Source organism: Lepidothrix coronata, unplaced genomic scaffold, assembly GCF_001604755.1.
Source record: "Lepidothrix coronata isolate B3197 unplaced genomic scaffold, Lepidothrix_coronata-1.0 Scaffold158, whole genome shotgun sequence".
Lineage (NCBI taxonomy): Eukaryota > Metazoa > Chordata > Aves > Passeriformes > Pipridae > Lepidothrix > Lepidothrix coronata.
The window spans coordinates 1,789,186-1,802,253 of NW_016690338.1; the positions used below are offsets into that span (position 1 = coordinate 1,789,186).

The following is a 13,068-nucleotide window of genomic DNA, read 5'->3' on the forward strand; positions in this document are numbered from 1 at the left end:
TACCTTCTTTAAAAAGAAAGGAAAAAGAAAATCCCCAGCTCCCCGCCTAACAAGTTGGAAATTTAGGTGAGCCTTTCAACTGTTTGCTTAGACAAAGATATGGAAACCAGGTACCAAAACCAAAAGTAAAATGTACCCCAGCCTTTGCAGATGTAATCATTGTTTATAATTGACTACAGAGGCAATTTAGCAGAGGATAAATGCTATTGAGTAGTGATTACAGGAGGCAGGAGTGGTGACTGGGAGGAGGAACTGCAGAAACCTGAGATGAGCCAGCCCAAAATTCATCTTCTTGGATGAGGTAGCTACAGGTGCTACAGTCCGTGTGCAGATGAACTCGGGAAGATGCCGGCTGATGGTCCGGCACTGCCTGACGTGACACAGGACAGGGCTCTCACACTCCTCAGAACAGCTTGGCTCAGCCTTGGGATTCATGTTACAGGCCAGCAACGGGAGACATCCCCGACTTCAGCTGCCTGAGCCCGGCAGGGAGTGGCGGGTCCCCGGTGCCTGCCGTGCCACCCGGAGCCTTAAGGAGGCTTCGAGCTTCGGGACTGAGCTGCGGTTGTTCCTCTGCACCTCCCTCGAATCCCCCTAAGCCAACACCCTTCGCTAAGACCGAAAAACATTTTCCAGACGCAAGCATGTGTACGTGTGTGGGTGGGTGGGGTGCAGGGAACTATGAAAATTTCAAGGGGAGGTATGACATCCTGGCTTTCTAAATATAGAGGACCTGAGCTGCAGCTCCTCACACCCTACCAGCGTGCTTTCTCTTTCAAAAGGCCCCCCGAAGCAAATACTGCACTGGCTGGTAGCGTGGAAAAAAAAAAACAAAACAAAACAAAACAAACACAACCTAGAAAAAAATTAGTCCTGGGAGCTGATTGCAGTTCCCCGCGCTCTGGAGCAGAGTTGTTGTTTGGGCAGAGCTCCAGGCGGTGCCCACGCGGAGTGGCCAGGCCAGCGCGGCGCAGATGGCACAGACGGCACAGATGGCCGTCACGGGAAGGCCGTGGTGGCACCAGTGGGCTGGTGGCGGCCCCAGTGTGGGGCCAGGACCCGGCAGCGCTTCCCCTTTGCCCACCAGCCCCTGTCCCTCCAGGGGCATCAGGGGAGGGAGAGAGGAGCAAACCCTGGCGGGGGTGAGAATGTGACATTTTGGCTCGGCGTGAGGCGCCGCGTCTCGGTTCCCTTTTCGCTGCCGTTACTGTTGCTCCAGTATTTGCATAGCACAACGCCAAGGCGCCTCAGAGCCAGGGGAGAGAGGTAGCTGCTGCTTCTCCTTTTAAAAAAGCAAGCAGTTATCCATGCGACACCATCACTCTCTGCGTGTGCTCAGGTTGGAGGAGGAGGCGTGACACCGGGGGGTTGTGGCCTTTGGAAAAGTTCTGCAGGGCTGAATTTAATCGAGACTGAGGATCTTTAAGCCAAGCTATGAAATCCAGCAGAGAGTTACATCCCAGTAATAGACCCTGTTAGAGGGTCTAGCACCGTCTATAGAAAGGATCTCCTCTCTATTAAATTCTCTAGGGCTTGAGTTCCCATTTACACAAAGGGCCCTTTTAGCTGTGTAAAATGGCCATAAAGTAGGTGTAAAAATGATTGATGCCATCTTTACAACCCCTTTGCACTGGGAAAATGGTGTAAAGTGGCCAGGGTGCAAATGAGAATCACACCTGGGTTTGTGAGAGTAAATTACATCAAGCCCTTCACAAATTCCGTGTGTTCATAGAGGTTTAATCCTACCCCTTTCTGTGGAATTCACCTAGAAAATAAATTTCCAAGGCTTAAAAAAAACGTTTTCTTCTTCAACACCTCTGTCTTTTCCAAGTCCTTTTAGTCCCAGTCTTTCTCCTGGTGCAGTCTATGTGGACTCTGACACCAGGAAAAGGCTGGGAGGTGTCTGGATATGCTGTGAAAATCCTTTAATTAATACTTTCCAAAATATTTGATCCAAGCAAAATATATGTTGCAATACAATACCTAGGGGAAAACCAGTTCCAAAAGCTCCCTTGTCCATTTCCCCATTCCTCCTGTTTTGATTTTATGCTCTTGGGATACATATAAAGAGGAAATAAAGAAGTTAATCTTTGCTAGATCAAAATGCCCCACATTTATTCATTAAGCATATAAAACGCCAACAGAATACATGCTTTCTTCCAGAGCAAAGGGTTAACTTGCATCGTGCTGATTAGTGAACCCATGGAGGGAGTGCTGATATGGAGGTGCACAGACTGTTAAGTGGAGCAGCCTCTTTTATCCACATCTCCCTTCTCTCCCCCATCCCCCCGCTGAAGGCATTTGCAGTGGCTCTGGGATCATCTCCGCGGTGTCTTCTGTGCCCCAGAACAGTCTCAGCAAATTTAAGCCCAGAGGTGAGCAGGCAAAGATCAGGAGAGGTGAGCCCAGCCTCTCTGGGAGCCCAGCACCTGGGAGGTGGTGGGAGACAGGGAGTGAAAACGTGGGTGAGACAGAGGTCAAAGGATTAAGGGGACAAAAGGCCGGCTCTGGTGGAAATGCCACTGGGCCAGGGCTGACCAGCCGTCTGCCACAACAGCTTGGGCTGCCAGCCTGCACTGAGCACAGCCTCAGCTACAGTGCTGCACACCAAGCTGTGTTGTGAACATAAGGCACATTTGGGATGGGCAAGGGTGGGAAGCATGCCCTGCTCTGCCAGCAGAGCCTTTCCCTTGCTTTGCCAGACACCGGGGCGGAGTGCACAGTGGTGGTGGTGGGGGGGAGCCCCAAAGCTCAGTTGCCATTCAGCCTCCCTTTGATCCCTTTCTTGTTATCTTCTTTGGGATGAGAAGCACCCACATCTTTGGCTGGAGGGAGGTGCAGGTGCACCAAGGGTTGTGTAGGTGGGAAGGTATATCCTCCGCACTACGCTTCCACAGAGAGCAAGGCTGGAGTCGTGTGAGGGATAGGGGACAAACCAACACCCGAGTACAAGCAGCAGGTGAGAGCCTACCCTATGTACCCATCTCATACAGGAGGTTGGTCCTGGCACAGGTCCACAAGGGCTGTGCTGGCAGCACGTCCCACCAGAGCTGTGGTAGATGGGCTGGTTCCTGTGATATCCCATGTGGATGACCCCACCGATGCTGGCACACGAGTCTTGCATCACCAACCCACCTGCAGGCTCCACTGCTTGCCCTGAGCATGCCTGGGAGCCAGGCTGAGGACTTCAGATGGGTGGCGATGTGCAGGCACCCTTGCAAATGTGCCCTGCAGTCAGGCTTATGAGTGATTGTTACTTTTAGGCACATAAAAAAAGAGCATTTGGAAGCTGATCTCAAAAACCTTCATCTTCTGAAGCTCCTGGCTTTGAGGCTGGCAGAGAGCACCTTGGTGATGATGTGTCTACTCTAGAAGCACTTTCCATGACAGAAACTAGAGCCCACACATCCAACAGTGTTCCAGGTGAGACTTTACACTGTGATCTTCTGCCCCTGGAGGTATGGTGGTCTATCCCTGGGATGATGTGTGATCACCATATGGAAGAGAGTTTTTGGGTAGGATTAGAGCTCCTTAGACAACTAGGTTTTGCCAGACAACTGGATTTTCAACTTCCTGATGGCTATTTTTGCTGCAGAAACAGAAAGTTTTTTTCTCCTTTGAAGTTTTATATAATTTTCATTTTCTTTCTCCTTGCTAATGATTATGGTACAGTTTTTCTGGCGTGTGATTGCTCCACCCCACCTCAGAGATACCCTTGCTCCAGCCAGGATTGGGAAATCCCTAATCATGGCAGGATGTGAGCACCAGCTGTCTTGCTCTTGCATGAATATATATCAGCAGGCAGTGCAAAATGCTGCCAATTCAGAATTGCTCCTAAATTAGACGTCCATGCTGTGCAAGTGGAAATGACAGTTCAAGGGACAAACCAATATAGTCATCTTGGTATAAGGCTAATAAGAAGTAAAGCACTTCTAGAGTTGCACTTTCAGGGTGAAAAAGCGCTGTTTCAAGGTGCTCTGTTTTTCTATAGTCATTAAGAAATCATTATTCTTTTGCCCTCATGATTATAGACGATGTCTTTGGGAGACTGGCAGTCTCTTCTTGCTTCCCTCCCTCCACCCCATTTTAAAAACATTCATTGTTGCAGGAATATGTCTCTCAGGGCTGTTGGCCCAACTCCACTGCTGGTGTGTAAGGCTGATTGTCTTCAGAGGAGTCACACCAAAAATGCATTTGGCCTTTTGTGCTTGGAGTATAATTGGTGGAACTGGCTAAAATCCGGGTTTGTGAGCCTGCCATTACATCAAGGTCAACGTAATTTTCAACATAATTAGTGATTTGCGGTCCTCCAATTTAGGAGTGCAACTCAAGGTTCCTTAAACTGATCTTTCCTCCCAAACTTCAGGAATCTATCTGGGGTCTCAAGCAGGGCCCACCCAATCACCATTAGTCAATTCACCCATATTGTTGTTTATTAGTAACTGGGTTAGGTAACCTATAAAATTAGTCACTCTGAAAAGTCTTATGTATATTTTATATGGCAGCCATCAATATATTCACTTTCCTGTTGGTTTCAACCTGCATTTGAAGAGGTCTTGACCTCCCTTATTACACTTCTGAATGCTAAATTCCCATCACATTAGTGTGGATTACACCTGGAGCATCAAGATGTGATATATTCCCTAAGCATGATCAGCATAGTTATAATTAAGCAGTTTGGATCAGATCCTTATCTGGTGGAAATTGGTGTAGCTTCTCTGAAGGCAAGAGGGAAATGGACCCTATTTTGTAATGGCTGTAGCTCTGCAGATGAGTTCCTAATGATTTTATCTACGGCTATTAAAGATCCTCTTTGGTGATTATTTGTACAGCTGCATCTTTAGGACTTCGTGACCTCACATAATCTCACAAGAGACCTTTTTGCCGGAGCAGCCGTGTGAAATGCTCTTAAAATGATTGAAAAATATATTGATTAAAACCGCGTGAAGGTTTTTCCTTGTCAGGAGCCTTACAAACACTCATCCATCGGCAATGTCCATAATGGCAGCACATGGACATCTCCCATTCCCTGGTCGCAACCCCCTGCCAGCCCAGACCCTACACTTGCTGCTTCTGGCCTTCAGCAGCAGCAGTCAGAGGGTGGAAGCGAACGCCCACGTAGAAGACCTGGTATCTGTGTTTCCACATCACGAAGCACGTCAGGAGGCACACCAGGGCTGCCACCAGGTTGAGGGCCATCTGCAGGAGCAGGTACAGGTTGAGCATGCTGGTAAGGCTGCCACAGTCAGCTGCATCGTGGTAGGTGAAGGTCCTACCCAGGGGATCCACAGTGTCCAGTTTGCACTGGCAGGACTCGAGGACGGTGTCGCAGGTAAATTTTGTCATCTGCAGATAGTGGTGTGTGGCAAAAGCCACCGCCAAAACACAGGCAACCAGCCCTAGGGCACTCAGGAGAAAATACATCAGCTGAAAGAAAGGGAAATACAAGAAGATGAAAGTGCTTTTTCCAGCTGCACAGAGGCTGAGGGCTGCACAAGGAATGCATGCACATGTACTTTGCAGGGAATGCGTGCATCCAATGGACTATCTGGAAATTGGGTGCTTCAAGACAGCTTACGATGCCAAGTTCAGCAGGTCAACTCAAGAACTAGTAATTATGCCTTGTATATTTTATATGAGTATTGCTTCACAATTTTGAGACCAAGAAATTGGTGTCTCTATACAGCCAGAAGCTGGAGAGAGAGAGGGAACAACTTCCTCTACCGTTGTACCTGCATTGACGAGACTCATAGTCATTAGCTGAGATAAATTAGTGCAGTTGCCTTGAAGCAGAGCTGAGCAGACTGAGGCTTGGGCTGACATCTTATCCCAGGCTGTGCTGAGCAGTAGGTGTTTCTGAAACTTTGCTCATGTGTTATTCCCATCTCTGGGTTTGCATGCCCAAACAAATCTGATTTATACTTGCAAATCAGGCAAGCAAGGTGGCTAATCTCCTGCTCATGGCCCGGTGAAGGCAGCCAGCCTGCTTGCTTCCCAGGCCCTGCTGTGGAACAGGAATGCCAATCTCCACAGAAGAGTGTGTGCTGTGCCCAACCTCCTTCCAAAAGTTGCCCCATAAACGTGGAGAAATCTTTCACAGGCGTGAAGGAGCAGTGAGCGCCTTTCATTTCCTGTTGCTTCAGTGTGAGGAGGACAAGGGTCTGCTCGTGACCTCCACTGCTTCTTACAACTGTGGCAGCTTGAAAATAGGGTGACTTTTACCAAGAGTAGCTCTGCAGAGTCCACCCCCACAAACACACGGAAATTGGCAGCAACTCAGAGCCTTTGACACTCCGGGATGCACCTGAGAGTTTTGGATACCAGCACATATGGACTTCCCTTGCTTTTGATAGCTGGAACTGGCAGTTGCTGCACTGCATGCAAAGTATGTGTGAATGTATATTAAAATCATATTCTGTGTTGAGCCAAAATAGCGTTTTTGGTTCTGTTCAGCACTGTAAAAACATTTATTTTTCTTGGCGTCTTATCTGTCAGACACATGGCATGGTTGGGAATCTGTTATTTTAAACAGCAGCTTCTCTCTCTCTCTCTCTTAACCTCAATACTGCAAGCAAAATATCAATATAAAAGCATTTTTTATGACCTTGAAGCTCCAAGTATATATGTCTTGATAAAATTCACACTCCTGGTGTATTTGTCTTATATCTACAGTGTGAATCAATCTTCTATTCAGTTGCCAGCTTGAAAAAAAATAGTATTTGGGCTTATTGCAGGTCCTGAAGCACTATATACATTTTTCTCCTCATATCACTGAATTCTTACAGAAAGATCTTAGTTTCTAAGACTTGGCTACTATTCAATCAAATGACTTCCCCTGCAGCCTTAAACCAAGGGCAGCTTCAAAATGAGGGTGGCTCTTATTAAATGCAATTACTTTACCCCTGCAGCTTTCAAGGCAAAGGTCCACGGGAAAGGTGAAGTCAGAAAATGAGGCCACCTCCTCATGTAAAGCTCACAGAAGATGGAGTGGTACTGACTGATGGAACCCCCTCCAAACAAAGATGTGGCAATTCATAAGCTGATGGCATTATTTTAAAAGATGGTGCAAATGTGTTTGCTGGGGAAAACAGAAAATGGGCAAACATGTCGGTTGTTCTGTGATGTAGAAGTCCTAGTGGGCTGGCTGGAAGTCCCTGGATTCATCCCAGCAGAAGACAGAATCAGGCCTCCCTAATAAATGAGATACTAAGCCAAGACTACATGATGTGCCTGATTGTCCCTTGGCAGGTATTTCATTTAGCTGCCAGCTTCTATCCAAAGTCAAGACACAACAGTATGGAATCCACAGCCTAAGCCATGCTCCAGGTAGAGTCAGCGAGAGTCTGCCTGTTGTTTTCCAAAAGGAAGGAAATCTCAGCATCCAAATGCACAGGCAGCTCTTACAGTAATCCTCAGAGGCAAATAGAGATGCGTGGGGGACACAGGGCAATTTCCAAATAGCTTATTATTCTCACAAAATGTTTGCAGAGGAATCTCTCTGTGAGCTGCTGAAAATGAACACATTTCCAAATATCAAAGGTGAAGCAAATGCAAACAGTGCCTGTGAGGGAGCACAAGACAGTGAGCGCTGAAGATCCCATCAGCAGATTAATCACATGCCAGACCTGGAGGCAACTTCAACATCACAAATACTACTGCGTGGTGGGCTCTGCCCAGGAACCAGAACTTGCCACTGGAAAACTGGTTTTCAAGAGCCTCGGAGAAACAGGCACTGTGATTGCTGCTTAAATAGAAGGAGAAAAGGGAAGCGGGCACAGACAGTGTATGATGAGGTCAGAGCATGGTAGCTCATCCTTCTTCAGGTTCCTCATATGAGGAAGAGACATTTTAGCAATATTTACTGGCAGTAGTTTTGCTCCATGGCTAAAAGAAACAACTAATCTAAGATGGCTCGAGTTCCTTATGGAAAAGGCTTCTCACAGTTATCAGAGGTGGAAGGAGGAGGTTTGCAGATGTGGATCAGGGGACTCCTTTTGAAGGTGGTAGTGGTGGCTCAGGCACAAGGCTGTGCAGGGAACAGGAACCGTGGTGTGTCACGACATGGGCTGTGGGGCTCGGTGGGCAGGAGCAGAGGGTGTCACGCTACTGTGGCAGATGCTGTGATGAGGACCACAGGCAGATATTAGCACACAGCCCAGGAAGTCCACAGGATGTGTCCAGATTTTCCTCTGTGAGCCTGCTGTCCCCCCTGCAGGGCAAATCTACCCTCCCTTTGCGGGGGGTCTCCCCTCCTCAGGAGGTGCTGTGGGTACAGGAGACTCAGGAAGGGACTTCTGCCGAAAGCAGTTCTCACACCTCCTTCTTTTAACAGGATCCAGGTCTCATGCAAGTGTGAAATGAAAGAAGCAGCTGTCAAGAGGGAAGAAGGCACAGAGGACTGCACAGGTCTCCTCCTGTGTTCCACCCCAAGGGAGTCACTCGCAAGGTGACCATAGGGTCACCTTGAGGGTTGACTAAAATCCCCAGGCCAGTATGTGTGTGATCCTCTTCCCGAGTGATCCTTGGGATTTTGGGGTGCTTATTGCACTCCAGGGAAACCCAGCCAAGATTTCCTTGCAGGATGGTGCTTGGCAGCTGTATGCAGCTTTGGTGGGAACCAGCCACCAGTGTGAGGACCTGGGCTGGGGAACAAGTCCCCAGAAGGACAGTCAGAGCAGATAGGGCTGAACTTGGTGCTGGATGAAGAATCAGGCCCCCAAGGAGGAGAGAACAACCCATTGAACAATTGGCTTTGTCTCATGATTGTAATCTTACATCCTCAGCCTTGTGGAGAAATAGCTAATGTTGTTTTTTTAATTCAGAGACAGCTTTTAACTCACATTTGAAGATTTGAGAAGTGATACTGGAGTTGTAGATGAGTCCTATGTGATCAAAATCGTGGAGTGGACTTTTAGCTCCTACCTTGTTAAAATACCTAAAATGCCCTGAAGCCAGAAGCCATTTGTCCTGAGAGGCACTGTGGGATAACAGCTCCCAGAGGAGACATGGGACAGGAGAGGTGAACAGTCTGACAATGAAGGAGTTCTGTGGCATGCTGCAATAGGAGATGCTGGGAAGGGAGATTCTGGGGTGGAGGGTGCTATGGGGGGCTATTGACTGACCCAAAAGTCTTTCAAGAGGGATTTTAGCTCTAATTCTGCCAGGTCATGAGGAGTGGCCCACTTTTACATCACCTGGGGAGCAATTTAAAAACGTTTATTTTCTTATGGGGGGAGCGATGGCTCACACTCCTCCCTGTCAGGGTGGGCGGTGTTGCTAAGGGTGGCAGAGACACCCAGGCTGCCCAGCCTGACACGCCGTTCCCGAAACGAGGGATGACTCCCTTCCTGCCTGGATGCCAAGTTCAATTTAATGCCGCAGGGCAGGCAATAAAAAGCCTGGTGTGGCAGCTCCCGCCCAGCCCAGCAGCTCCCTGGGCAGCTGTAACACTCAGCTTGGGGGTGTAAAGGTGACGGGGCGAGAATGCAAAGGCAGTCAAAGGGCAGAAACAATTGTTCTTCTTCTGCCTTTCTTTATGTAAGTATGGGAGAAGCTTGAGAGAGTCACAAAAGACACACCGGTGTCTAATTTGTAAGGGAGGATGGGTACCAGGATTGGAAAAGCTGCTCCTTGCATTTTGTTTCCTTCTGCCTTTCTCGGCTAATAATGACTGTTATTTTGTGCTGCTTGTGTCGGTATTTTTCTCGGATATTATGTGTCTGCAAAATATTAAGAGCCTTGAAAATTACTTTAATAAGGAAAAATAGTCCAGAAAAAATGGTGTTAAAAACAAGCATTCTCAGCCTTGCTCTTCTAGTCGCTTACCAGCATCAGCAAAGCAGTTTTGGAAGCAAAGGTGGGGTGTGGTGTATAGTTTCTGCACCTCTCTTGCAATGCTCAGATGGGAATTTGCTTTGTGGGAGAATGCATGTCCCCATGCTTTCCTAGTACTCTCCCATTAAAAATTAAAACTTGATTTAAGTGGATGCGTATTATGCCACGCTACTTCTTACTCTGCTCACTATCTCTACTTAATCTACTTAAATTCTCAATCTTTCACTGAACACTTCCCAGATTATTCCAATTCTGTGAATCTGAATTTCCTTGAAATTCCTGAAAATGGCAAATAACATAGTATCTTGTTCTGATTTGAAATGTTTGTTTTTAGAGTTTCCCCTTTATAGGCTACAGTTTCTTCCTTGGCTGCCTGGAAAGTAACAGAAAACCATTCTTGCATTTCAGGTGCATTCTCACTTCGTTTCCTGTGGTCTTAAAAATATCCCCTGCACCAACTGTTCTGATTATATTTAATGACATAAGAAACAAAAAAAGTGTTCAGAAAAAGTCAAGGTACCTTTACTGTGAACTGCACACACGTCTTCTCATCGGGTTGGTACGAAATACAAAGCATAAGAAATCCCACTAGGGACACCAGACAGACCTACAAGGGAAAAGATATAAAATCTGTCAAGGTTAAAAAAACCCAAAAAACCTACAGAACACAAAAATACTTTTTTTTTTCCCCCAAGCCAAAACACCTTTCTGTGTAGCAGGGCCATAACTCAAGAAGTGGCATGGAAGCAAAGTCATCAAAGACACAGCCCAGCAATAGCCTCTAGGATGTTTGTGGAGTTTTTGTCCGTACAACTAACTATCAAAAAAGAGCAAAAGGCTTATGAAAGCTTGCAAGCCCAAAGAGCACCACCCTATGTACTTCTGGGTGCTGACAGGGTTTTTATGTCACCAGTGCAAGTTGTAAATCACTAACCAAAGCTGCTGCTGGATATGAGGCAGCAGAGTTTATAGCAGAGGTTTTCACCCTCTCCTAGAGCGGACACCTTACTTACAAGACATCTATCTCCCCTGCAATCTGAAACCGTGTTTTAGCCCCGTGGCAGTAATTGCTGAAGGTTAACAGTAATGGAAAAGTATTTATGCACTTTATTATTAATTTAGCTGTCTTTGTTATTAATTCTGGATTTATTTGCAGAAGCAGATGCTCACGGGTAGGCATTTTCCAGCCAGGTAAGGAGGGAAGATCCTGCTCTGAGGAGCTACTCCAATAAATATAATTTGCTTAAAAATGGGGGGACACACGATACCCCTACTGTTCTGAGCACTCCAGTCAAGTGACCTGAGGTTGTGTCAGGAAGCCTTCAGTTGGATATTAGAAAGAGATTCTTTCCCCAGAGGGTGGTTGGGCACTGACCAGGCTCCCCAGGGCAGTGGGCACAGCACCAAGGCTGACAGAGCACAAGGAGTGTTTGGACGACGCTCTCAGGCCATGGTGTGACTCTTGGGGATGGGCCTGTGCAGGGCAAAGGGTTGGAGTCAATCCTTTGAGGCCCTCAGCAGATTCTGTGATTCTGTTATATTAGGAGCATCTTGGTTATAAATGCTATTAAATTCTCAGTGACTACACCAAGATTCTATATTTTTCTATCCCCTACATTTTACTCTGGGAGTTTGGAAGACTTACTAATTTGAGACTTTCTGCTTTCCTCCCAGAGCAATGGGATTTGCCCTCTTGGGCCAGACCCAGGTGGGGCTACGCCACGGACTGCAGGCCTCTGTCCCAGCCCCATCCCCACCTGCTCATTGCATGTGCTGTGCACTTCCAGATTTCCAGCTCCATAGGGACCTGCAGTGAAAAATGCACAGCTGTGCTTTTAGACAGCAACAGCTGTCTTTCACAATCTGATGTACAAAATACCAAACTTTTGGTGCCTGGATTGCTGGTATAAGCCCAAAACAGCAACCCTCAACAGTAACTCTCAACACATAGAGAGCTGTTCCCTTAAGAACCTGTGTGATTAATAACACTTTTCCCCATAAAGTTTTATTTCATGTCATTTCAGTAGGACATGAATAGGAAGTATTGCTCGAGAACATTTCTAAAGAAAGCATCAGTATTATTTACTCCTTTCCATGTCATGTGTATTTATATTCTGGTCCTGTGACTTACACACTGCCTCCAATTTATTTGTTTCTTTCTTTTTATTGTTGACAGCCGTGGCTGACAGGGTTGTCAGGGGAAAAAACAACCTTTCTTGTCAAAGGTCCCTCAGTGCTGTTTGGTTTTTTTTTGCCCTGTAGTGGTTCTATCTGACTCCACCATGTTTTATTTCTCAGGATTAATTGCCTATGTCCTTGGTCCTTTGCACTGTATATTAATCTTTTAATTCAATTAACATGCCCATAAAACTTAAATCTTAAGGAGATCCTATCTCTAGTAATATCCAAATGATAAACTCCCCCAGTGGCAGTAGTGGCTGAAGGAAAGAACCTGCAGCAAGAACTAAAATAAATAATGCTTAAATACACTCACTTAACATCACATCCCCCAAATGCACGAGAAATCAAAGGGGCTTCTCATGTCAAAGCTGGGCCTAAGCATTTTCAGGACCTGGTGCAGAAGGATCTTGTTATAAGCAATAAATCAAATTTGCTTTGCTTCAGCCACACTAGTGGGCATTTACACTTGTATGGACTGAGGGCCAGATTTGCCTCCAGGTTACTCCCGTGAGACATCATGGGACTGTTCCCACTCCCTCGCTCCCGTTCCCATTAAACCACAGACAGCGACAGAGCTGCACTTATTTCCGAGGGCACAGTCAGATACCAATGGTGGAATTTTCTCTCTGCCATCAAATGCCTCGTACAACTTTTGCAAAAGCCCTGCCAGCTTCCAGTGTGGCAGGATCAGACCTCCCTATTCAGAGAGCTTCCCATACAAAAGGCCATCGTTTAAAAGGATTTCTATTCCTGCATGTGCTCTCTAAAGTTCCTCTGGGATTTAAATAACATATTCAGGGAGGCACATTTGTAGAGAGGTATTTATAAAAGATTACACCGGGTCAGGATTCTGGCAAGTGTTGGCCAGGATATTTCAGAAGGCTTAAGTATTTCTTTTATAACAATATAGCAATATTTTTTTTAAAACCATAGATGTGTATTTTTTATAAGTGGTGGTAAAAAATAACGTTGCTGAGAATTATGACTCACATATGTTTTACATTTCAGTTCTTTAAAGGAAAATTCACTCCTTGGAGGAAACCAAAGTATGGA

General features: G+C 46.5%; 1 protein-coding gene across 1 annotated transcript in view; it reads right to left on the reverse strand.

Annotated features, from left to right (window-relative positions):
• Positions 1–2,484: 2,484 nt before the first annotated feature.
• SSPN (sarcospan) overlaps positions 2,485–13,068 on the reverse strand; it is a 19,737-nt gene continuing 9,153 nt past the window's right edge. The window contains exons 2-3 of the mRNA XM_017829122.1: positions 10,355–10,441; positions 2,485–5,427 (exon numbers count right to left, since the gene is read on the reverse strand). Coding sequence (XP_017684611.1) covers positions 5,059–5,427; positions 10,355–10,441 — 456 coding nt within the window. The 3' untranslated portion in view covers positions 2,485–5,058. The remainder of the gene's footprint in view (positions 5,428–10,354; positions 10,442–13,068) is intronic.